Source organism: Saccostrea echinata, unplaced genomic scaffold, assembly GCF_033153115.1.
Source record: "Saccostrea echinata isolate AGI-Se365-2 ecotype Australia unplaced genomic scaffold, CSIRO_AGI_Sech_v1 ptg000046l, whole genome shotgun sequence".
Taxonomy (NCBI): Eukaryota; Metazoa; Mollusca; class Bivalvia; order Ostreida; family Ostreidae; genus Saccostrea; species Saccostrea echinata.
Genome location: NW_026889795.1, coordinates 11,944,915 through 11,968,958, shown reverse-complemented (window position 1 = coordinate 11,968,958; position 24,044 = coordinate 11,944,915). Strand labels below are relative to the sequence as shown.

Genomic DNA, 24,044 nt, shown 5'->3' with positions numbered 1-24,044 from the left:
AAAACCCAACAAGATATATTCGATCTTGATCAGTATTGTACTTTACTTTCATTAAATTTCTATTTCAAAAGTCTTCATTAAGGGATTGTGATTAACTACTAAATTTTGTGATACCATTTTTTTTTTTTTTGCTAAGTTCATAACTTTTTTCTATTTTTTTAATTTTTTTTCTATTCTTTTTTCTAAAGATATATATAATAGATATTAAATCATCCAAATATGGAATAATATTCAGGTTTTTAGTTGAAAAGAGAAGAAATATTTTAATTCACATAGATAGATTTTAAGAAATTAACCAATTTCTGAAAAACAAGAGCGGTAAACGGTATGACCACAAAGAATCTAATTCATTCTGATTTGCCCGTCTTATGACCTTCTGTAATGTCAGATAATTAACTAATTTCTGAAAAAAACAAGAGCCATAAACAGTACAATGAAAAAGAATCTTAATTCATTCTGATTTTCCAGCATTATAACACTTTGTAATCTCAGATAATTACTGTTAATCCAGCACGTAATCTCTGTATAACCATTGTTATTTAAGCTAACATTTGCTAATGTAGATAACAGTTCCAGGCTGTAATATCATCAGTCATTAACACAATAAGGTTGTCGTTATTTTGACGCATATTTCTTCTTGCCTGCCTCATTAATTTCACAAACATGCTATAAAAAAGAGAAATGCATAATTTTTATTACTTTTAAAGAATTAAAACGTAAAATACTAATTCATGTACATTCAAATGCATCTGTTTAAGGTCAGATTCCTAAACATCTACTTTAAATATGATATTTAAATTCAAAGAAAGAGAACTGCAACAGTTGTGTACTTCCAAATTTGATTAAAAAATCTCCTCAATGTAGTTATAAACAAAACATACATGTCATAATAATTCTGTTGGTTTCATCCAGTGAAAACTGTCTAATCAGACACCTGTGCAATCTGTTTTACAGTTAATTTATTCCAACCTTTATTTCCATTCCTATTTTACTATTTTCCATGTTCATTACACTATATTTACATTTCCAAATATTTTTCCTTAAGATTTTTTGCAAATTAGAAAAAGTTCATGTTCTCATGAACTACTGCGGGATGAGTAAGAATATTTCCATTGTGATATGATTGAAGTAAAAAAATAATGCAAACTTTTTTTTTTCAAAAATGATCGCTGAATGACAAAAATATGTGGCAAGTAATAAGAAAATTAAATTCATCTCTTAAATACAATCTGACACTCTGCCTATTACAACACAAAATGTCTTCCAGAGTATGTAAAAATAGACAGATTTTACAGATACATTAACTATAATATTTTCATTAAAAGAAGGTCCAAAAATTTCCTCAGTGCTAGCTAAATATCATTACTTACATTAAGATCTCTGAAGTATTCGTTGTAATCTAAGGCATACCCCACAATGAAAATATCAGGGATTTCAAACCCAGTATCTGAAATTTAAACAAACAGCACAATGAAATTAATAGGGATTTCATGGAAGATTTCATTTGCCAAGGCTTCGGGATAAAAACACACAACTTGTTGGATTAAAAATCATATCCAACCACAAACCATAGGAGATCCTTTATATTTTATAAACTGTGTTGCCAAAGTCACAACATGCATCATAAACATATTGATCCCCCTAATGTCACACTTAAATTTTGCAGAATTTGAAGTCATTTTTAGGGACATTATTTGTCTTTTCTTACAATGAATGAAAGAAAATTAGATCATAATTAGCAATGAATTTAATATGTACCCAATTTATATGTTATAAACTGGGTTGGAGCATTTTACGCTTTTTTATAAACCACTTCACAGTTCATAAACTGTAAACTGCCCCAACCCATTTGGGTAGCTATTAAATGCATTCTTTAAATATTAAAATTTAGACTGCATTTTTCAAAGCAACAATATTTAATAGCATTACGGAAATATACAAATATGCTTAGACATGTATATAAAGACATAATATTATATATGTTTCTATGTGGACTTATAATAAATTGTAGTTAATCTGAACAAAAATGATACAGTGATAAGATGTTTGATAATTAAAAGTCTATTACCACATTAAGCACATGACCAGATCACATGACATCACATGACCAGTCATATGACCAGATTACATGACATCACATGATCAGTCACATGACATGAACAGGTAACTCGAGATACCTCAAAGTCCGTGGGACCGAGGAAAATCTTCGAGAGATCAAGAGTTCGAGTTTTCAAGAGTCCGGAATTTTCCGGGTTTGTTTACAGGTTTTAAAAATAGTCTTACCGTATATAATGATTTTCACGCAGTGATAACCTTTTACATGTGGTTTTATAAACCAATGATATTTTTTCGTAATTAAGATGAATATTTCATTAAACTGAGTAAAGCAAAAAATGTATATCATCATTTAATGTATATTTATTTAGTTTTGTAATACGGACATCATACTACGCATTCGTTACACGAAAACAATATTTTACAGCGTCGTACATGTATAGCATTGACTATTCCAAACATGATCATTGAACGCAGTTCTGCAAATATTTGTCCAATAATAGTCGTCATATTGACATTGAGGCTGTTTCTGCTTTATCATATTTCGTGTAACTTTGACACTGACTCGAAATAAAAATTAAATTAGTGTTTTGTCTTTTAATCAATTACTACTTTTCACTGACACTGCGTCTCTAAATTATCGTAAGACAGTCGATGATATTTATTTTAATAGCATATAGGCAAAAAATGATTAATTATAAATCAATTATCACCTTGCAGCATAAGTGTCACCTGAATAAACATCCCGTTCCTCAAGACCCGTGTCTTCTGCCTGGGACCATTTAAATGTCCAGGTAAAGGTGCTAATTATATAATCTTGTATACACAAAGCCACTTCGAGGTAGCGAGGGTAAATTATAACAGAATATGCATAGCCTGACTGCATTTTGACTTGAGGGATCAAGGGTTTTGAGAGATCAAGAGTTCGAGAAATCAAGAGTAAATTTGCTTAGTTATATAGGGGAAAAATTTGGGACCAAAGATTCACTTCGAGCAATCAAGAACTTCGAGAGATCGAAGTTTGAGCCATCAAAAGTTACCTGTACTTACAATCAGGTTTATATCCAGAACTCCTTGTTGTTCTCTTCACAAGCATACTGAAAATAAAATATTCAAAAATTAAAATCTCATAAACAATCATCATCATCTAAAAACTTTGGAGCTTCATACTGATATTAAAAATATTAAATTTAATAATTACAATCAAATAAACAAGACGTTTATATCATTAAAGGAACTTCAGAGCTTCAACACATGACAATAAATACCTGATGAAGGATGTTATGTGTTGTCCTTTTTTATATAATAACCTATCATGTTAGTTTCATGTTCCATAACAGAGTAAGCCTGTGAGCGACTGATTATTGAGGATGTTATTGCCCATATGGTGAGTAAGCATTTTATCGGACCTTTTCCAGAACCAGATCTTGATTTGGTTCTACTATTAAATACACTCTCATTTCACTGCTTTCTACCTATAAAACATTTTGAAGACCAAGAACCATGTGGATGATATGCTCCTCCAGGGCACCTGTTCCCACCTCTAAATTTTGAGGTCTGTGTTTACTCTACTCCAAATTGTAATGTTTCATTGGACTTTCAAGATTCAATACTGTTCGTTATCTTCATATTCCTTAAAAGTATGAAAATTCCTTCAACATCTATTACATTTTTTTTTTATGTATCAAGAGTAGCAGGTTTTCGTCCATATCCTATTAAATCCTATTGATACACTATGTATTATACACAATTAGCAGCTATTCAATAACTTTCCTCCTGAAATGAGAATATAGAAGACAATTTCTGATTTTTTTCTGCTACTGTGGGTTAAAATATTTCACGATATGAACTTTCAACGTTGGTAAAGTACACTTCCTGTAATTTTACGATAGAAATATATAATTTAAAATAAGGTTTAAAATGTTATTTTCAAGTCAACCCTGTTTTACATTTTGTAACATTTCATACCTGGCTACTTTTATACACTCTGGTTTCATATTTCACACTTGGCTTCTTTTAAACACTTGGGTTTCATATTTCTTACATGGCTAAGAAATATGAAACTCAAGTGTACATATTTCTTACATGGCTACTTTTATACACTTGAGTTTCATATTTCTTACATGGCTACTTTTGGGTTTCATATTTCTTACATGGCTACTTTTATACACTTGAGTTTCATATTTCTTACCTGGCTACTTTTATACACTTGGGTTTCATATTTCTTACATGGCTACTTTTATACACTTGAGTTTCATATTTCTTACATGGCTACTTTTATACACTTGAGTTTCATATTTCTTACATGGCTACTTTTATACACTTGAGTTTCATATTTCTTACATGGCTACTTTTATACACTTGAGTTTCATATTTCTTACATGGCTACTTTTATACTCTTGGGTTTCATTTTTCTTACATGGCTACCTTTATACACTTGAGTTTCATATTTCTTACATGCCTCCTTTTATACTCTTGGGTTTCATATTTCTTACATGGCTTCTTTTTATACTCTTGAGTTTTATATTTCTTACACAGTTACTTTTATACACTTGAGTTTCATATTTCTTACATGCCTACTTTTATACTCTTGAGTTTCATATTTCTTACATGGCTACTTTTTATACTCTTGAGTTTTATATTTCTTACATGGCTACTTTTATACTTTTGGGTTTCATATTTCTTACATGGCTACTTTTATACACTTGAGTTTCATATTTCTTACATGGCTACTTTTTATACTCTTGGGTTTCATATTTCTTACATGGCTACTTTTATACACTTGAGTTTCATATTTCTTACATGGCTACTTTTATACACTTGAGTTTTATATTTCTTACATGGCTACTTTTAAACACTTGGGTTTCATATTTCTTACATGGCTTGTTTTATACTCTTGGGTTTCATATTTCTTACATGGCTTCTTTTAAACACTTGGGTTTCATATTTCTTACATGGCTACTTTTAAACACTTGGGTTTCATTTTTCTTACATGGCTACTTTTGGGTTTCATATTTCTTACATGGCTACTTTTATACACTTGGGTTTCATATTTCTTACATGGCTACTTTTATACATTTGGGTTTCATATTTCTTACCTGGCTACTTTTATACACTTGAGTTTCATATTTCTTACATGGCTACTTTTATACACTTGAGTGTCATATTTCTTACATGGCTACTTTTATACACTTGGGTTTCATTTTTCTTACATGGCTACTTTTATACACTTGAGTTTCATATTTCTTACATGGCTACTTTTATACACTTGAGTTTCATATTTCTTACATGGCTACTTTTATATTCTTGAGTTTTATATTTCTTACATGGCTACTTTTATCCACTTGAGTTTCATATTTCTTACAAGGCTACTTTTATACACTTGGGTTTCATTTTTCTTACATGGCTACTTTTATACACTTGAGTTTCATATTTCTTACATGGCTACTTTTTATACTCTTGAGTTTTATATTTCTTACATGGCTACTTTTATACACTTGGGTTTCATATTTCTTACATGGCTACTTTTATACTCTTGAGTTTTATATTTCTTACATGGCTACTTTTATACACTTGAGTTTCATATTTCTTACATGGCTACTTTTATACACTTGGGTTTCATATTTCTTACATGGCTACTTTTATACTCTTGAGTTTTATATTTCTTACATGGCTACTTTTATACACTTGAGTTTCATATTTCTTACATGGCTACTTTTAAACACTTGGGTTTCACATTTCTTACATGGCTACTTTTATACACTTGAGTTTCATATTTCTTACATGGCTACTTTTTATACTCTTGAGTTTTATATTTCTTACATGGCTACTTTTATACTTTTGGGTTTCATATTTCTTACATGGCTACTTTTATACACTTGAGTTTCATATTTCTTACATGGCTACTTTTATACTCTTGGGTTTCATATTTCTTACATGGCTACTTTTTATACTCTTGGGTTTCATATTTCTTACATGCCTACTTTTATACACTTGAGTTTCATATTTCTTACCTGGCTACTTTTATACACTTGAGTTTCATATTTCTTACATGGCTACTTTTATACTCTTGGGTTTCATATTTCTTACATGGCTACTTTTATACTCTTGGGTTTCATATTTCTTACCTGGCTACTTTTAAAACTTGGGTTTCATATTTCTTACATGGCTACTTTTAAACACTTGGGTTTCATATTTCTTACATGGCTTGTTTTATACTCTTGGGTTTCATATTTCTTACATGGCTTCTTTTAAACACTTGGGTTTCATATTTCTTACATGGCTACTTTTAAACACTTGGGTTTCATATTTCTTACTTGGCTACTTTTATACACTTGAGTTTCACATTTCTTACATGGCTAATTTTAAACACTTGGGTTTCACATTTCTTACATGGCTACTTTTATACACTTGAGTTTCATATTTCTTACATGGCTACTTTTATATTCTTGAGTTTTATATTTCTTACATGGCTACTTTTATACACTTGGGTTTTATATTTCTTACATGGCTACTTTTATACACTTGAGTTTCATATTTCTTACATGGCTACTTTTATACTCTTGAGTTTTATATTTCTTACATGGCTACTTTTATACACTTGAGTTTCACATTTCTTACATGGCTACTGCTACTTTTATACACTTGAGTTTCATATTTCTTACATGGCTACTTTTATACTCTTGAGTTTTATATTTCTTACATGGCTACTTTTATACACTTGGGTTTCACATTTCTTACATGGCTACTTTTATACACTTGAGTGTCATATTTCTTACCTGGCTACTTTTATACACTTGAGTTTTATATTTCTTACATGGCTACTTTTAAACACTTGGGTTTCACATTTCTTACATGGCTACTTTTATACACTTGAGTTTCACATTTCTTTCATGGCTACTGCTACTTTTATACAATTGAGTTTCATATTTCTTACATGGCTACTTTTATACTCTTGAGTTTTATATTTCTTACATGGCTACTTTTAAACACTTGGGTTTCACATTTCTTACATGGCTACTTTTATACACTTGAGTTTCATATTTCTTACATGGCTACTTTTATACTCTTGAGTTTTATATTTCTTACATGGCTACTTTTAAACACTTGAGTTTCATATTTCTTACATGGCTTTTTTTATACTCTTGGGTTTCATATTTCTTACATGGCTTCTTTTAAACACTTGAGTTTCATATTTCTTACATGGCTACTTTTATACTCTTGAGTTTTATATTTCTTACATGGCTACTTTTATACACTTGAGTTTCACATTTCTTACATGGCTACTGCTACTTTTATACACTTGAGTTTCATATTTCTTACATGGCTACTTTTATACTCTTGAGTTTTATATTTCTTACATGGCTACTTTTATACACTTGGGTTTCACATTTCTTACATGGCTACTTTTATACACTTGAGTGTCATATTTCTTACCTGGCTACTTTTATACACTTGAGTTTTATATTTCTTACATGGCTACTTTTAAACACTTGGGTTTCACATTTCTTACATGGCTACTTTTATACACTTGAGTTTCACATTTCTTTCATGGCTACTGCTACTTTTATACAATTGAGTTTCATATTTCTTACATGGCTACTTTTATACTCTTGAGTTTTATATTTCTTACATGGCTACTTTTAAACACTTGGGTTTCACATTTCTTACATGGCTACTTTTATACACTTGAGTTTCATATTTCTTACATGGCTACTTTTATACTCTTGAGTTTTATATTTCTTACATGGCTACTTTTAAACACTTGAGTTTCATATTTCTTACATGGCTTTTTTTATACTCTTGGGTTTCATATTTCTTACATGGCTTCTTTTAAACACTTGGGTTTTATATTTCTTACATGGCTACTTTTAAACACTTGGGTTTCATTTTTCTTACATGGTTACTTTTATACTCTTGGGTTTCATATTTCTTACATGGCTACTTTTATACACTTGAGTTTCATATTTCTTACATGGCTACTTTTATACTCTTGGGTTTCATTTTTCTTACATGGCGTCTTTGATACACTTGGGTTTTCCATAACATACCTGGCTACTTTTATACACTTGGGTTTGACATTCTGTAACAGAGCCAGTAACTTCTGCATGGTTTTCCCTGTGTCTATAATATCCTCCACAACCAAAACATTCTGAAAACAATGGCAAAATTTCTAGAACTTTATCTATCAAATAGTCTATCTATAAAAGCTTTATATTCTATACAAATGCAAATGTTCATAAAACTACTTATCAACCATGTTTAAAGATGTATTCTCTTATAGGGTCAGTGCAAGTGCAACAGCAATGACCATGTTACAAATGATACTTTAAATTACTTGTAAACAATAGTTGCAACATTTGAAGCCAGTTGTGCATCTGAGCAGGATTACTGTCTCATTATTTGGACATGAAGTAATATCTTACACATTACAAGAGGAGAACGTAGAGGTTATAACTAGTAATCTGGACATTTTCTTTATCTTAATTTATAGAGAAACAGTTCATTAATAAAAAATGGAGTCATCATGCATGCTTCAGTTGTCTTATTTATTACATAATGGACTACAAAATAACACAGGTATGGACTGTTTTTGGTGGTTACCATGGTTTGATGTAAAAAAAAAAAAAAAACAACAACAAAATTGACCTCGGCTTAGCATCGGTCAATATTGATATTTTTCTGGGAAATAGCAAACCCAATTAACCATCTAGAGAGTCAATAATTGCATGATTTTTAGTCTTGAGTCCTTAATTATAGGATAGCTAACCTAATCAACAGTTAGTCTTCAACCTGAATCAGTGAATTGTTGAAGTCATTTAATTTTAATTTAGTAATTTCTAGAGGTGAAATAATCTTTCCAAGATATTTCTCTTGAATAATTCTTGCAATTTTATGACTTCAATCTGTCAAAATTTGTTATACATGTACAGTCAAAAACATTTATATTGTAGGGCAATGGACACATAATTTTGGTTCTTAATAAATGTAATTTTTTTGTATCCAATAAGTTCATAATAAGTTTTAAAACTAGGGGGGATGAAATCACTTCACTTTAAGTACAAATTCATTTCAAACATGTTCAACATAACCATGTTTTACTGTAATAATCCAAGCTTTGAATTAAATGTTTACTGGACAGGAGACACACTTTGGATTTTCTTAAATTGAAATAATTTTTGACTCAAAAGTATATTTTTTTTTTCATTTTAACAATAACACTAATTCAGTAGCCCCTGCACAGCACAGTAATCAGAGCATTTGCTCTAGCATCACGGAGTAAGGAATTGATCCTTAAATTGCAGGTTCTAATCCACGGTGGGACGTAGAGACCAGTCCTTCGGATGAGACCATATACACCAAGGTCCTATGTTGCAGTAGGAACTGGCATCAAAAATATCCCTCACTGCTAAAAGCCCTAAGTGCAAGTGGTGACATCTCAATACGAGCGAAAAACTCTACAAGGTTTTTAAGATTAATGACTTCTGGATCAATTAAACCTAAGGCCAAATAAAAAAATATGTGTGGTTTCGGTTACCCGACCGTCCCTATTTTACACCCCCGACCCTAAACTTTTTTTTGGCAATTTTCATAGTTTTTCCGGAATTTTCTATGATTTCCGTCTTTTTTCCAGCGTCACGGATTTTTTTAATTTTGTTTTTTGCTAGCCAAAATTAAATAAATATACCTAACATTGGCGAGTTTTACTGATAGTTGCTCAGTTTAACCAGCACATGCTGATTAGCCCCCTTGTTTATTTAATACACGCAAAGGTGTGAAGTCAGGATAGGAAATCACTTCTCGCTTGAATGCACACAGAAAGCTGGCCAGGTAACATGCCTTTGGGAGTTAGGGAAAAGATAACTTGAGAAAACATCATTTGATTGCATTGATTATATGCAAGAATTAGCCCAGTGTGTAAGATAGATTAACTTCTAAATAATATTAAATAATTTATATCAGGATCGTTTCTTTTAAACCTAAAGGATGGAAAAAAAAAACAGTTGATGAGGAAAAGTGACAAACAAGACTGCTGCTTTACCTGAAGAAAGTCAACTTGCATAGTGCCAATATAGGCCTGTATGAGAAATGAGCTTGGAAGTACAAATATGAAGTCTTCAATGAGGCGAAAAGTTTTCTTTGTAAGAATTTAAAATTTTAAATAATATTAAATACTTATAATTCTCACACACATGAATGATTCTATGTCACCTTACTTATGTGGTTTATTTTGTTTTAAACAGTACTGTACAAAGTACAGGTGTCACTTTCCTCTGACAGCTCTTAGCACTACATATAGTACTCTATGCCCATTTTCTATTTTATTGTTCTAAAAATATCATAGAATAAAATAAGAATTACTCTGGATAAAAGTCTTTAATTTGATTTATAAACATGGATTTAAAAAAAGGATGTTCACCTCAGAACTTTTTTCTTTTTACCAAAAAAAAAAAAAAAAAAGGAAAAAAAGACTGTGTTTTTATTAGTTTTGATTTGAAAATATTTGTTTGATATTTTTAACTAGGGTGCCCCATACCACCCTGTTATATGTTGACTAATATATTATCACGCCACATCTAAATGCCACTTGCAAAGCAGTGATAGGTATTATTTAGAAAAAATTAGAAAATCATTTTGTAAAAAAAATAAAAAAGAAAAAAAGAAAAAAAATAAATAAATAACCTACCCTAATTTTTTTTTTTAGGTGTAACCGAAACCACACATATTTTTTTGTTTGGCCTAATCAAGTAATAAATTAAATGTTTGTTGGTAAGACAACCAGGGATTTATCAAGGCTGTTTTTACTACCGATAAACGGTACCTTTCCCCTCTTAAAAAAGATGTAAAAATTCCCCTTTTTCATATAGAAAATTCCGCAATTAAACTAAGAATATTTAAAACATCATTTGTAAAGTTTCCGTTTTTGTCCGATTGAAGTTCTACTGCATATCCTAATTTACCGTCCTCATCATTCAAATGCTTTCAGAATAAGATCGAGAGTCAGACATATTCAAGCTTCTAACTGATATTGATCGGTAAACATGTGCCATGTCCATGATGTTGCACAACACACTCTTAAATGAAAAGAATAAGTAAAAAAGATGCTGTCAGGATGCCAACAATTGATAAGCTTTTCAAGGCTTCAACCAAAAAAAAAAAAAGATACGTAGAGTTAAAAGAAAGTGAAGATTGAGTCAGCGAGTCAGAACATGAATCGAAGAGTGGGGTAACAACAACAACGATGTTAGAAGTGAAACTAGAAAAACAGGAAAAATGGTTTGTGATGAGGAATTCAGAGAGAAAAGTAACAAAAAGTACTGACCTGGTTTTAACTTACTTTCGTTATTTCATATTTTGTCTAAAACATGTAGTTTTCCCCCTTGTTAAAGGTTTAGAAATGACCCTCAGAAGCTCACAGAATGCAGCTCCTCACCTCACCTCAAGCCTGCGGCTCTCATTTTTCCCCTTTGTATATAAAAAAGGTAGTAAAACAAAATAGCTAGATAAACCCCTGACAACTCACCTTGCCCTTAAGGTTTTTCAGATTATCTCCTCCAATGACCTCTATCTGTCCAGAGGACTGATCATCCTAAAAATAGAAAAGTAGGTCATTAATACAATTAATCAGAATAGGACACTAAGGCCTAATAAACAAATTTGTTTATGTTTACTCAACCTACCCTAATTATATGAACTGACCTAAAAAAAATTATTTCATTGTAAAATCTGTTTTTTAATCTATATCTTTATACATGTTAATGAAAAAACTTTAAAAAAAAAAAAAAAACACACACACAATATCGCCTAGAGATTCTTTTTTAAAAAAAAAAAAAAAAAAAAAGAATGTATTAGTATCAAATTTATACACTCTAATATGGAAACTAAATTTCCTGGGCAGCTAATTTTATTTTGCTTTGACAATATCTGAACATATATCCACAGAGCAATTTTTGCACTTATTGTCAATCAGAACTTGTCTAGCCCCAAAAAACCCTGAGAGATTTACTCATTCACAACAAGAAATATCTATTTCTACATCCTTAATAACTTAAGGTTAGTCACCCATGAAGAAAAGATGAAATAAGTTCACTGATATGACATTTATTTTATTCAAGATCTTTTTGTGTGTAGAGCTAGCATTGGCTGAGGTTTTGTAAGGAAAAGGGTGTTCATAAAGTGCAGGTGTCAGGTCTTAAGATAATAATTATAGGAAACCAGAAGTCTCTGATGAGACTGTAGCTCTACTGGTCTGTACGTATAGCAAAAGAAAAGAAGCACTTGGATTTGAAACTTTGCAACATGCAACAATAAATAGAATTATGTATCTTAATGTAGTCTACTTCTGTGCCAAGTTATATTGAAATCAAACGAAAACTGCAGGAGGAGTAGGGTTTTGAAAGTATTTCAGAAATTTCTATTTTTAGTAACCATGACAACACCATTCACCGAAATAAAAAAAAACAGAAATACATATTATGTATCGTAGTGTATTCTATCTGTGTGCCACATTAGATTGAAATCAGACCAAAATTGTAGGAGGAGTAATGTTTTATGGGAATTTTACAAAAATTTCTATTTTTAGTAACCATGGCAACACCGTCCACCAAAATCAAAAACTGATGCACTAAATTATGTATCCTAGTGTAGTCTACTTGTGTGCCAAGTTATATTGAAATCGGACCAAAACTGTAGGAGGAGTAGCGTTTTAAAGGAATTTCAAAGAAATTTATATTTTTAGTAACCATGGCAACACCGTCCATCGAAATCAAAAACCGATGCACTAAATTATGTATCTAAGTGTAGTCTATTTGTGTGCCAAGTTATATTGAAATCGGACTAAAACTGTAGGAGGAGTAGCGTTTTAAAGGAATTTCACAGAAATTTCTATTTTTAGTAACCATAGCAACACCGTCCATCGAAATCAAAAACCGATGCACTAAATTATGTATCTTATTGTAGTCTACTTCTGTGCCAAGTTATATTGGAATCAGACCAAAACTGTAAGAGGAGTAGCGTTTTAAAGGAATTTCATAGAAATTTCTATTTTTAGTAACCATGGCAACACCGTTCATTGAAACCAAAAACCGATGCACTAAATTATGTATCTTAGTGTAGCGTACTTGTGTGCCAAGTTATATTGAAATCGGACCAAAACTGTAGGAGGAGTAGCGTTTTAAAGGAATTTCACGGAAATTTCTATTTTTAGTAACCATGGCAACACCGTCCATCGAAATCAAAAACCGATGCACTAAATTATGTATCTTAGTGTAGTCTACCTGTGTGCCAAGTTATATTAAAATCGGACCAAAACTGTAGGAGGAGTAGCGTTTTGAAAAATTGTTTACAGACAGACGGACAGACAGACAGACAGACAGACAGACAGACAGACAGACGGACGGACGACGGACACCTTACTATCGCATAAGCTCTTCTGGTCTCTGACCAGTAGAGCTAAAAATTGACAGTTTGATGCATTCACATCTCTGAAGATATTGCAATTAATTCCCAGGTATATCATTATTTCACTGTTTCTTGATGGAAGATGGTCAGTTTATTCCCCTATCACCCCCCTCCCCCCCCCCCCCAAAAAAAAAAACTACAATGCAGCCACAAACCTTATTCTCTCAGAATGGTGAGATCCATTGAAATTCATCATTAAGTAAGATAATCAAGCAGAAAAATCTCCAATTTAGTTAACCTAACAGATCCTAGTACTCTTCAATTTAGTAGTGTCGTCACTACACAAACACATACTTTCTACCTAAGCAGGTCATAGATCTCATTTCAACTGAGATTTAATTATTTCAGTTAAGTACCCCTCTGACTTTCCCCCATCCCCATCTACCCCCCCCCCCCCCCCCCAACAAATCAGTGCAGTATTTGTAGTGTCTGGGTTACAAAATCCTTACTTTAGTCCATGCTTTTTCTCTGTTCTGTTCAAAACAAGGATTAAAATAAATTCAAATATAAAGTACATTATTTATGCTGAGATTACACTGCCCGAGTCCTTGAAAGTCATTTAAAGGTGGAACTTATATGAGTTATGGCTGTTGCGTGGCTGATGGAAATGAAGAAATGCCTCAATTTGTGTTCCGTTAATTTTCCTTTCCATTTTACAAGATGTCAGTTTGGTTCAAGTTTGCATTATTGCCGAAATGTTCTAGAAATCAAAATTTTAGTTTAAATTTACAAATCAAAATGTGATCCTAGTGATCTGATGATACAGTAAAACTTGTCTAATCTGGACACCATAGGAATTTGCCAGATTAGACAACATTCCAGAGTAGACATCATTTTAAATAACTGAATATGCTGAAAGGGACTTAAAGTTAACCTTGTATAAGGCAAAATTTTGAAATACATAACATCTGGATTAGACATGTTTCACTGTATCAGAAAAACAATCACAGCGTGTGAACTCCCATACATAAACGTAAACACCATCTAACCTTGTGTACAATACATTTGTACTTCCAAACACTTATAGACAGACCTACCACGTAGCTTTTAAGTCGAATAAAATCCACAGCGAGAGGGACGGATCTCCCAAGGTTCCTGTTGAGTCCTTTGATTTTATCCAGAAGGTCAGTGAAGAATTTGTATCCACCTTTTAACACACATAAAGCCACCAATCCATCTTCATCAAAATCTTCCACAATGTCACGAGCTAGTCGCTCAATTCTGTATTAAATAAAAACACCATAAGCCAGAACACAATATCAGGAGTCAATAGCTCAAACGAAAAAACCAGAAGTCTCTGTTTAGACAGTAGCTCTACTGAATACAATGTCACAATCCAGTTGCTTAATTCGAATTCTGTAAGTGAAAATATATATATATATATATATATATATATATATATATATATATATATATATATATATATATATATATATATATATATATATATATATATCAAGCCGGTCACTTAATTCTTAAAGAAAAAACGTATTTATTATAAAAATCTGTTCCTTCCACTGTTTGTGTGTGTGCGTTCACTTATTTCCTTTCTTCTCTTGTATCCCTTTATAATTCATAAAAATACAAGTAGGTTAAAAATGCTAATAATAATTAATGTTGTCTGAATGTCAAAGCTGTTTATTTTCAAGTGAGTTCAATCAAAGGGTTAGACTGATCTGTTAATTTACTTATCATACTGTTTACTATAGAGATAAATGTAGCCATGGTAACATTTCCTTACCAAAAGAAAGGGGTCATCAATAACATATCAATTCAATTCAAGGTGATAGCCTGAGTGACCAGTGAAAAAAAAAATTAGTATTTTTAGCCCTGCAGAGCATAAACTATACCTTTATGAAGCTTCAATTACAGGGGCATAAAGGGGGGGGGGGGGGGGGGGATGGATCATAATTAACAAATCGACATTGTACTCTCAAAAGTTTCCTTTTCCTTCTTGAAAATGTTACACTCTATGTTGAAAAGTAAACAGGTGAACTGTTAACATGAAAACCTGTTACAATTTTAGATTGTTTTCATCAATGAATATATAACTAAGATGGCAACACATGTACATTAACACTAGGGCTCTATCAATATATCGATATATCAATACGTATCGATATTTAAGAATGTATCATATTAAAAAAATAACTTCCAATACGTATCGGAAAGGAACATTTTCTTATAATTTTGTGTAAAAGTTGGGAATTTCAATCACAAAAGGTTATATTTTCACTGTTTTGAATTAAAATTGATCAATAATGATATAATCATTAAGCAGATAGCACGTCTTAGATAAATATAACAAAATACATAGACAAATTTATTTTAACATGTTGATTTCATAGTCATTAAAAGGTTGAATTTAAAGTGTAATATGTAATGACAGTGAGACAAGAACTTCAAAATGGGTTATTAAACAATTAGTTTTTATAAAATTCATGCATTAAATAATTTATAAGACTTTTTTGATAGACTTGTTAAAGAATCCAATATATTGGATATCACATAATAAAATATTGTATCATATTGTATCAAATTTTTTTGTTCAATACACAGTCCAAAATAACACTTATACCTGGAGTAAGGAGCAGGGATCTATCTGAATAAGATTTTGAGGTAACTTTCTCATTGTTTGTATAATTAGGCCCACTCTTATCAGAATATTAACGTTTGTACCACTGATCTATCCTTCATCAGGTCTGCTAGAATTAGGACCCGGGATAAATCCTCCTCCTTATACTGATCTATCCTTAATTAGACCTGCTGGAATTAGGACCTGTTCTGAGATAAATCCTCCTTGGTTGTAATACTGACCTATCCTTAATTAGACCTGCTGGAATTAGGACCGAGGATTAGTGATGGGAATCGGTAAGAATTTCATAATCGATGATCGGGCTACTGTAACTAACTAATTATCAATTAAATCAGACATTTACAAAGTCTGTCAATTTAGTTTATTAAATCATTATGGTAAGAATGGGCGATCGAATGACTACTTTCTCAGTTTCTGTGGTGGTCCAGCTGTAGTTAGAATAATCTAACTGTGTCTCGGGACAAGCCTTAGTCCATAGGACAATGTCATTTTAACGATAGAATGTTCTATCTCGTCCAGCTGGTTCACCGTTCATTTTGTAGAATCCAGTTGAGCGTTGTTACCTAGGTATGAATACAATGTCTGTTCATCTGCGCCATTACAATGCACAAATAAGTTAATAGACAAGTCATGGCTGGAATATTCAGCTTAAAAACTATTATGTTTGTAAAATAAAATAAATAACCCGATTAATCGGAATAAAATTTTTGTAATCGAGCGCTTGGATTATGCCAGCAATCGACTGATTTTCGATTATAATCGATGATTGGAACACCACTACCGAGGATACTGACCTATCCTTAATTAGACCTGCTGGAATTAGGACCCAGGATAAATCCTCCTTGTAATACTGACCTATCTTTAATTAGACCTGCTGGAATTAGGACCCAGGATAAATCCTCCTTGTTATACTGATCTATCTTTAATTAGACCTGCTGGAATTAGGACCCAGGATAAATCCTCCTTGTTATACTGATCTATCTTTAATTAGACCTGCTGGAATTAGGACCCAGGATAAATCCTCCTCGTTATACTGATCTATCTTTAATTAGACCTGCTGGTATTAGGACCCAGGATAAATCCTCCTCGTTATACTGATCTATCCTTAATTAGACCTTCTGGAATTAGGACCCAGAATACTGACCTATCCTTAATTAGACCTGCTGGAATTAGGACCCAGAATACTGACCTACCCTAGAATTAGACCTGCTGGACTTAGGACCTGGGGTACTGACCTATCCTTAATTAGACCTGCTGGAATTAGGACCCAGGATAAATCCTCCTTGTAATACTGACCTATCTTTAATTAGACCTGCTGGAATTAGGACCCAGGATAAATCACCCTAGTTATACTGACCTATCCTTAGTTAGACCTGCTGGAATTAGGACCCGGGATACTGACCTATCCTTAATAAGACCTGCTGGAATTAGGACCCAGAATACTGACCTATCCTTAATTAGACCTGCTGGAATTAGGACCCGGGATAAATCCTCTTCATAATGTTTAGGGATACAGAACTCGTCCAGTCTGTAACCAGGGGTGTCGTCTGGCAACTGTAAAAGGTTAAAGGTTAAAAAGTCGCTATTACTTTATAATAATAAACAGATAAATGATCATCATATTAAAATATCAGGTAATTTAGTTCTGACTGAAAATATGTGCAAACACAAGTCATGCAGGAACTATCTTAAGCAATCAGGAAGTAATGGCTATCAGTATTTTTATAAACCACAGAATTGTAAATTTTGGACATTCATCAACTCATAACACAGAGGGCTCTGTACTGACTAACTTAATAAGGTGCAATATGAAAATACGTCTACATCATGTACATAGCCCTCACTGTTAACTCCTACAAGTAAGAGCCTCTTGGCTAATGTCCCTTTGCTCCTTATCTATGTGGTGCCAAATCAAAAGTATCTTTCTTTGGACCTCTATCATGCTGGAGTATGTCACTGTTATGACATGATGAACACCAAAAATTCATAATTCAAAATTCATATTTACCAGTTTGGGATTTTATGGTCATTTTAATATTTCACTGACCCAGATTCTGTATTGATGTCTTATTTATCAAGGCTGTCACTGCCCTTTTTGGTACAGGGTACGGGTCCCATAGATTGGGAAAATTATCGACATTTTTGGGTCAAATTGGGAAATTTAACTTTCATACAATGATTTAAAATGAAAGAAAAAGTGAGCAAGCTCACATACCCCATGCTCCCCCAAAACTCGACAATGCAACACGTACTGAATGACACAGTGCATTTTAAATACGCAGTATAATTCAACTAGAAATATGTCCATAGGACATGAATGCCCCGCCGAAGGTATATAAGTAATGCAACTGTTACATTTTAACACAAATTGAGAAAAAAGAGGTCAAGGTCAAAGGAAAGGTCAAAGTGAAAAAATATTGATGCATTTGAATAGCTTACATCAGTATGTATCAGCATATGAAGTTTGACACTAATTTAAGAAAAGTGAAGTCAAGGTCAAAGGAAAGGTCAAGGTCGAAAATTGTTGATGCAGTTGAAAAGGTTACATCAGTATGTATTAGCATATGAAGTTTAATAAAAATATTATGAATGGTTTCTTTAAAACTGAGCTAAACACTAATTTAAGAAAGTGAGGTCAAGATCAAAGGAAAGGTCAAGGTCAAAAAATGTTGATGCAGTTGAATGGTTCTCATCAGTATGTATCAGCATATGGAGTTTGATAACACTATCTTGAATTGTATCTTTAAAACTGAACTAAAAACTTATTTAAGAAAAGTGAGGTCAAGGTCAAAGGAAAGGTCAAGATAAAAAAATACTGAAGCAGTTGAATAGCTCTCATAAATATGTATCAGCATATGAAGTTTGTTAAAAATATCTTGAATGGTTTCATTAAAACTGAGCTAAACACTAGTTTAAGAAAAGTGATGTCAAGGTCAAAAGAAAGGTCAAGGTCAAAAAATGTTGATGCAGTTGAATAGCTTACATCAGTATATATCAACAAATGAAGTTTGATTACACTATCTTGAATGGTATCTTTAAAACTAAGCTAAACACTAATTTAAGAAAAGTGAGGTCAAGGTCAAAGGAAAGGTCAAGGTCAAAAAATGTTGCTGCAGTTGCAAAGCTCTCATCAATATCTGTCAGCATATGAAGTTTGATAAAAATATCTTAGATAGTTTCTTTGAAACTGAGCTTTGAACAGAGCTACACGCAAAGTGTGACGGAAGGACAGACGGAAGGACGGAAGGACAGAAGGACGGAAGATGGACATGACAAACACTATATGTCCAGGCCATATTCATAGCAGGGCAAAAAAAGGGGCATTACTTGCAAAAAATCATCATATCAAACTTCTTGCATATAAGGACATTCAAATCATTGTATGTTACAAATTTAATTGGGCTGAAGTTTCTAGATAAATAATGGAATCAAAATTTCTTGGTAATATATACAAATCTATACATTATGTCTGAAATACCTACAAAGTTTAAGGAAATTCAGTGCAGGAGTTATGCTGACAAACTGTTATTTAAATTCCTCAGTGATTTCGATTTGTTTGTTTGTTTGTTTGTATGCTGTTTAACTTCCCTCTCGAGAATTTTTCACTCATATGGAGACGCCACCACTTGCCGGTGGAGAGCTGCAAATTTTGTCCTATACTCAGCACTTACGGCCATTGAGCAGTGAGGGATCTTTTTCGTGCCAGCACCTACTGCGACACGGGACCTCGGTTTATACAGTCTCATCCGAAGGACCTGTCTCCACGTCCCACAGTGGGATTCGAACCCGCGACGTAAGGATCAACTCCTTATTTCGCGACTCTAGAGCAGACGCTCTAACCACTGCGCCACGCATGCGACGATTTCGATTTGTTAATGAGTGTAAGTCCATGTCCAACACATGACAACTTACACATTTAAATAATTGATGGAAACAAAATTATGATGTAGTCATATGAATTTGTTTATATACTGTACTTTTGAAATTACTTAAGGCAAAGCACAATTTTTTTTTTTTTTGGGAGGGGGGGGGGGGGGGGTGAAGAGGTGAGAACTATCCAAGATTCAAGATTTTGTGTGTGTGTTAAATCATTAATATTTTGATCTCAAAATCAATAGGGGTCTTTTAAGGTCATAAAATATTTCACATAAAATCTCATTACAAAGGCTGATTCCAGTGGATTTCCTTATTACCTAGCTGGAAAGTTTCTTCAATAATAGGCAAAACTCTTAGGGCAAAAATAATGGAATCAGAATTTCCTGGTAATATGCACATCTACACACTGTGTCCTAAATATCTGCAAAGTTTGACGAAATTCTGTGCAGCGGTTTAGGAGGAGTTGTGCTGACAAACTGTTCATCTCTATATTCAAGATATGGCCAAAAATCTAAGTTGAAAAGTGCCGAATTTCCCAGAAAAAATAAAGGAATCGGAATTTCCTGGTAATATGCACATCTACACATTGTGTCCTAAATATCTGCAAAGTTTGACGAAATTCTGTGCAGCAGTTTAGGAGGAGTTGTGCTGACCAACTGTTCATCTCTATATTCAAGATATGGCCAAAAATCTAAGTTGAAAAGTGCCGAATTTCCCAGAAAAAATAAAGGAATCAGAATTTCCTGGTAATATGCACATCTACACTGATTGTGTCCTAAATATCTGCAAAGTTTGACGAAATTCTGTGCAGCGGTTTAGGAGGAGTTGCGCTGACAAAAAAACAGGACTGACTGACTGACTGACTGACTGACTGACTGACGGACGGGTCAAAAACATTATACCCCCCGCAACTAGTTGCATGGGGTATAATATCTATTAAAACATGGGGGTTTTCCCAATTGAGAAGGGTCCTTTTATCGGACCCAAATCAGAGCTCAGAGCGATTGATGGCCCTGTTTATGATTCATGCATATAAAGGTAGATACATGGGGTGGTACAGATACCCCCCACCCCCACCCCCCGGTTTTTCAGTTTGACCTCCAAATGGAATACTCGGAAGTCTCTGGTTTTATCCTACATTTATAACCCCAAACGGAACTTTTGTATCCCATCTAAAGTCTTATTTGTGAACAATATCATTTTGAAGTAGGTTAATATTTGATAACTATATTAACAAAATACGAGCTTGAAGCGGCTATGCCTGAAATTGAGTTAGGTACTTTGTGGTAAAAATAAGTAGGGGGAGCCCCGTATACGAAACAAGTGCCTGTGCTATAATTCCTTAAAAAAATCTAAAGTTAAATGCTATTTCTGTCAAATTTTAATCCATAGGCTAATTAAATTTTGATAAATTTGATTTTTTTTTTTAACCAAATTATGAACATAATTGAAAAATTGTTGGCTGATCAGAGGAATATTATAACAAAGTCACCTTAATTTTCATATCTAAAATTTTATAACAATTATTTTTTTTAAAAATATGTTTAAGAACAGTAATTTTTCTACACCAAATATTGTAGTTAAAATAATCTAACTGTGTCTCGGGACAAGCCCTCACCACAGTTAGAATATGTCCCATATACTTGCAATGTAACAAATCGGAGTGGATCCACTCCAAAATGATTTTGAAGAATACAAAAGGCGTTTCACTGAAAATAACTACCAAATTAATCATAACAAACCTTTTTGAGATTGTATATGCCTTTTAACATAAAAAATAATCCATATAAGTACGAAAATCCAACTCATATTCTCAATGTATTTTCCTCGCTTCAAATTTAACGTCATGATGACATTCGGAACTCTCTGGATTGTTCATAGAACATAGCAACATTGCCAATACACGGAACAAATTCTATCATTAAACCAGGTCCATAGGACAATATCATTTTAACGATAGAACGTTCTATCTACAAATATAGGTTCGAATATCGGCCCTTTCCCCTGTCAAACATTACCAAGTTTTTCCCAATTTAAGTTGCTTTTTTCCCATGATGAAAAATAAAGACAATCATTGACAAATTTTAAAGATTAAAAAAAAATAAGAAAGTTATAAAATTTAATGTACATGTAGAACTGTGTCTAATTTGTTATTTTATCAGCAATAAATCGAATAAATTATGTTAAAATTACTTATATATGTCATTTTACCTGTAAATTAAAGTTAACTACAATCTTATTGATTTTTCCCAAGTTGGCACAAATTTCGATTGATTTTTCCCAATTATAAAGGCCCAGGCCCCTTTTAAAAAATGTAGAAAAATCACTGAAGAAAATGAATAAAATTTAAATTTACTAAACTTTTGTGTTTTTTTAAGATTTTCTTTAATTAATATTATTTTATTTATATATAGGCAGGGACAATAGGTACACGTCTAGTACTTTCGCGAATTTGGTTTAGTTAAAAAGTGGAATATGAGCTTCATGTCACAATTAACAGATATAAAATTTACAGTTGCATTAACCATCTAAACATTTCATATATGTATATCATAATTCAGTTGTCAGAAAAGGGGAAAAGGGATAATTACATAGAAAAAAAGGAAAGAAAATCAATATCATTGTAAAACAAGGACATTACAATGGGGCACTGCCACCGACCCACGTGATAAAGTAATTGGAGTAAATTCGAGCTATAAGATGTTGCCGCTAGCGTTGCCAAGAGGGATTGTCAGCAACTAAAAACATACCGTGATGAAGTTGGTTCTCCTCGTTTTTTCGTCTCCTGACATCTTCTTGCCGTCACGTCATTCACTGTCTCTCTTTATCAGTTGTCACTTTGTAAACACGTGAAAAACCAGGCCAGCGACCTCTTTTTTGTTACCCCGAAATAGACTGGTACCCTGACATTGGTTAACAGGCGCGAGCGCCCTAAAAAACCAACGACAGGTAACCACTGCCATTTTATCGCGTCACAGGAAACAACAATGATGATAAAAATCTATATTTAAACTAGCGTAAATCCATAGTGCTGTTATAAACAAACCTTCTTTCTGCACTCCACACTGCTGTTATAACAAAGAAAGTAGACGGATTTTGACCCATCTAAAACCGTTACGAAGTGCTGCCTTAAAAATCATTGGCAAGCGATATCATAGGCCTTATTTAAATAACTCAAATCTATGATTATTAACTTGCATATTTGCCTTTCACCCATTGGTGTTAAACATTGATTCCACTACGACACTAGAAGTTCTTTAACTTTATTTATGTTTTCAAGTTTACACGGAATGATAGCTTTTAACTCGCCTCTCCATACTCCATAAATCACTGTATATTTATGTGTTTATGAGTCAGGATCGCAACGTTAACACTATTGGAACATTCTCGGGTTCATTGTGACATTTGTAAACTATATACTCAGTCAATACAGTCACTGTCATGTTATTTAAATATTTCCCACGTTTTTCATAGTTTTATTCTTCAATTTAGATATGCTACGTTTTGTTATCTCTGTTATTCTGTTATTTAGATCACTGGATCCACCTAACATTCTTCTCCGCAAGCTTGGATGCTATTTATTTTTAGAATGCGCAATTGCTATGCGCGACAAAGCAGTGAGATTTTCCACTGTCATGGCGGCGGTGGTTACCTGTCCTTGTAATTCCTAGCGGCAGCGACTGGAATCAAGGGCAGAGAACCAGTGCTAACCCCGAAATAGGTCTATATTCCAAAGTCAAATCGGGAGAGTTTTTAAATCCCGGATGAGATGACATTATAAATATATGACAAGTTTGGCTTTCCAGAAAGCCTGAAATGTCATCTCTTTGGCTTCATTAATGTCACAGAATAAACAGTGGAAAATAACATTTTTTTCCTCAGCGATTACAAGCAGAAGAACTTTTTTTCAAAAGGGGGCACAGAATAAACAGTGGAATGTAACATTTTTTTTCCTCAGCGATTACAAGCAGAAGAACTTTTTTTTCAAAAAGGGGGGGGGGTAGTCAGAAAAAAAATTACAACTTACCTGAATAATCTTTCACTAGGAAAAAAAAAG

General features: G+C 32.8%; 1 protein-coding gene across 3 annotated transcripts; it reads right to left on the bottom strand.

Annotated features, from left to right (window-relative positions):
• Nucleotides 1-220: 220 nt before the first annotated feature.
• Nucleotides 221-22,871, bottom strand: LOC133202091 (hypoxanthine-guanine phosphoribosyltransferase-like). Of its 3 annotated transcripts, XR_009723187.1 has the most exons (9): nucleotides 22,738-22,871; nucleotides 17,559-17,665; nucleotides 14,553-14,736; nucleotides 11,579-11,644; nucleotides 8,106-8,206; nucleotides 3,106-3,152; nucleotides 1,371-1,447; nucleotides 478-666; nucleotides 221-373 (listed from the first exon to the last, which is right to left on the bottom strand). XR_009723187.1 is itself a non-coding variant. In XM_061337874.1 (8 exons), the coding sequence occupies exons 1-8, from the start codon at nucleotides 22,777-22,779 to the stop codon at nucleotides 616-618; spliced, it is 675 nt and encodes a 224-aa protein (XP_061193858.1). In that variant the 5' UTR covers nucleotides 22,780-22,871; the 3' UTR covers nucleotides 465-615. The 3 variants fall into 3 exon arrangements, 1 of the variants encoding a protein (XP_061193858.1); XR_009723188.1 differs by lacking the exons at nucleotides 17,559-17,665; nucleotides 22,738-22,871 and adding an exon at nucleotides 16,333-16,359; XM_061337874.1 differs by lacking the exon at nucleotides 221-373 and having other exon boundaries at nucleotides 465-666.
• Between the last annotated feature and the right edge of the window lie 1,173 nt (nucleotides 22,872-24,044).

Bases quoted from the DNA above. Each gene is read 5' to 3' on its own strand.
- LOC133202091 (XM_061337874.1), bottom strand. From the start codon at position 22,779: ATGTCAGGAGACGAAAAAACGAGGAGAACCAACTTCATCACG. The intron at 14,737-17,558 runs GTCAGTATTCTG...TATTTAATACAG, and splicing joins GCAGGTCTAATTAAGGATAG to AATTGAGCGACTAGCTCGTG. The intron at 11,645-14,552 runs GTAGGTCTGTCT...TTCTATTTTTAG, and splicing joins TTCGACTTAAAAGCTACGTG to GATGATCAGTCCTCTGGACA.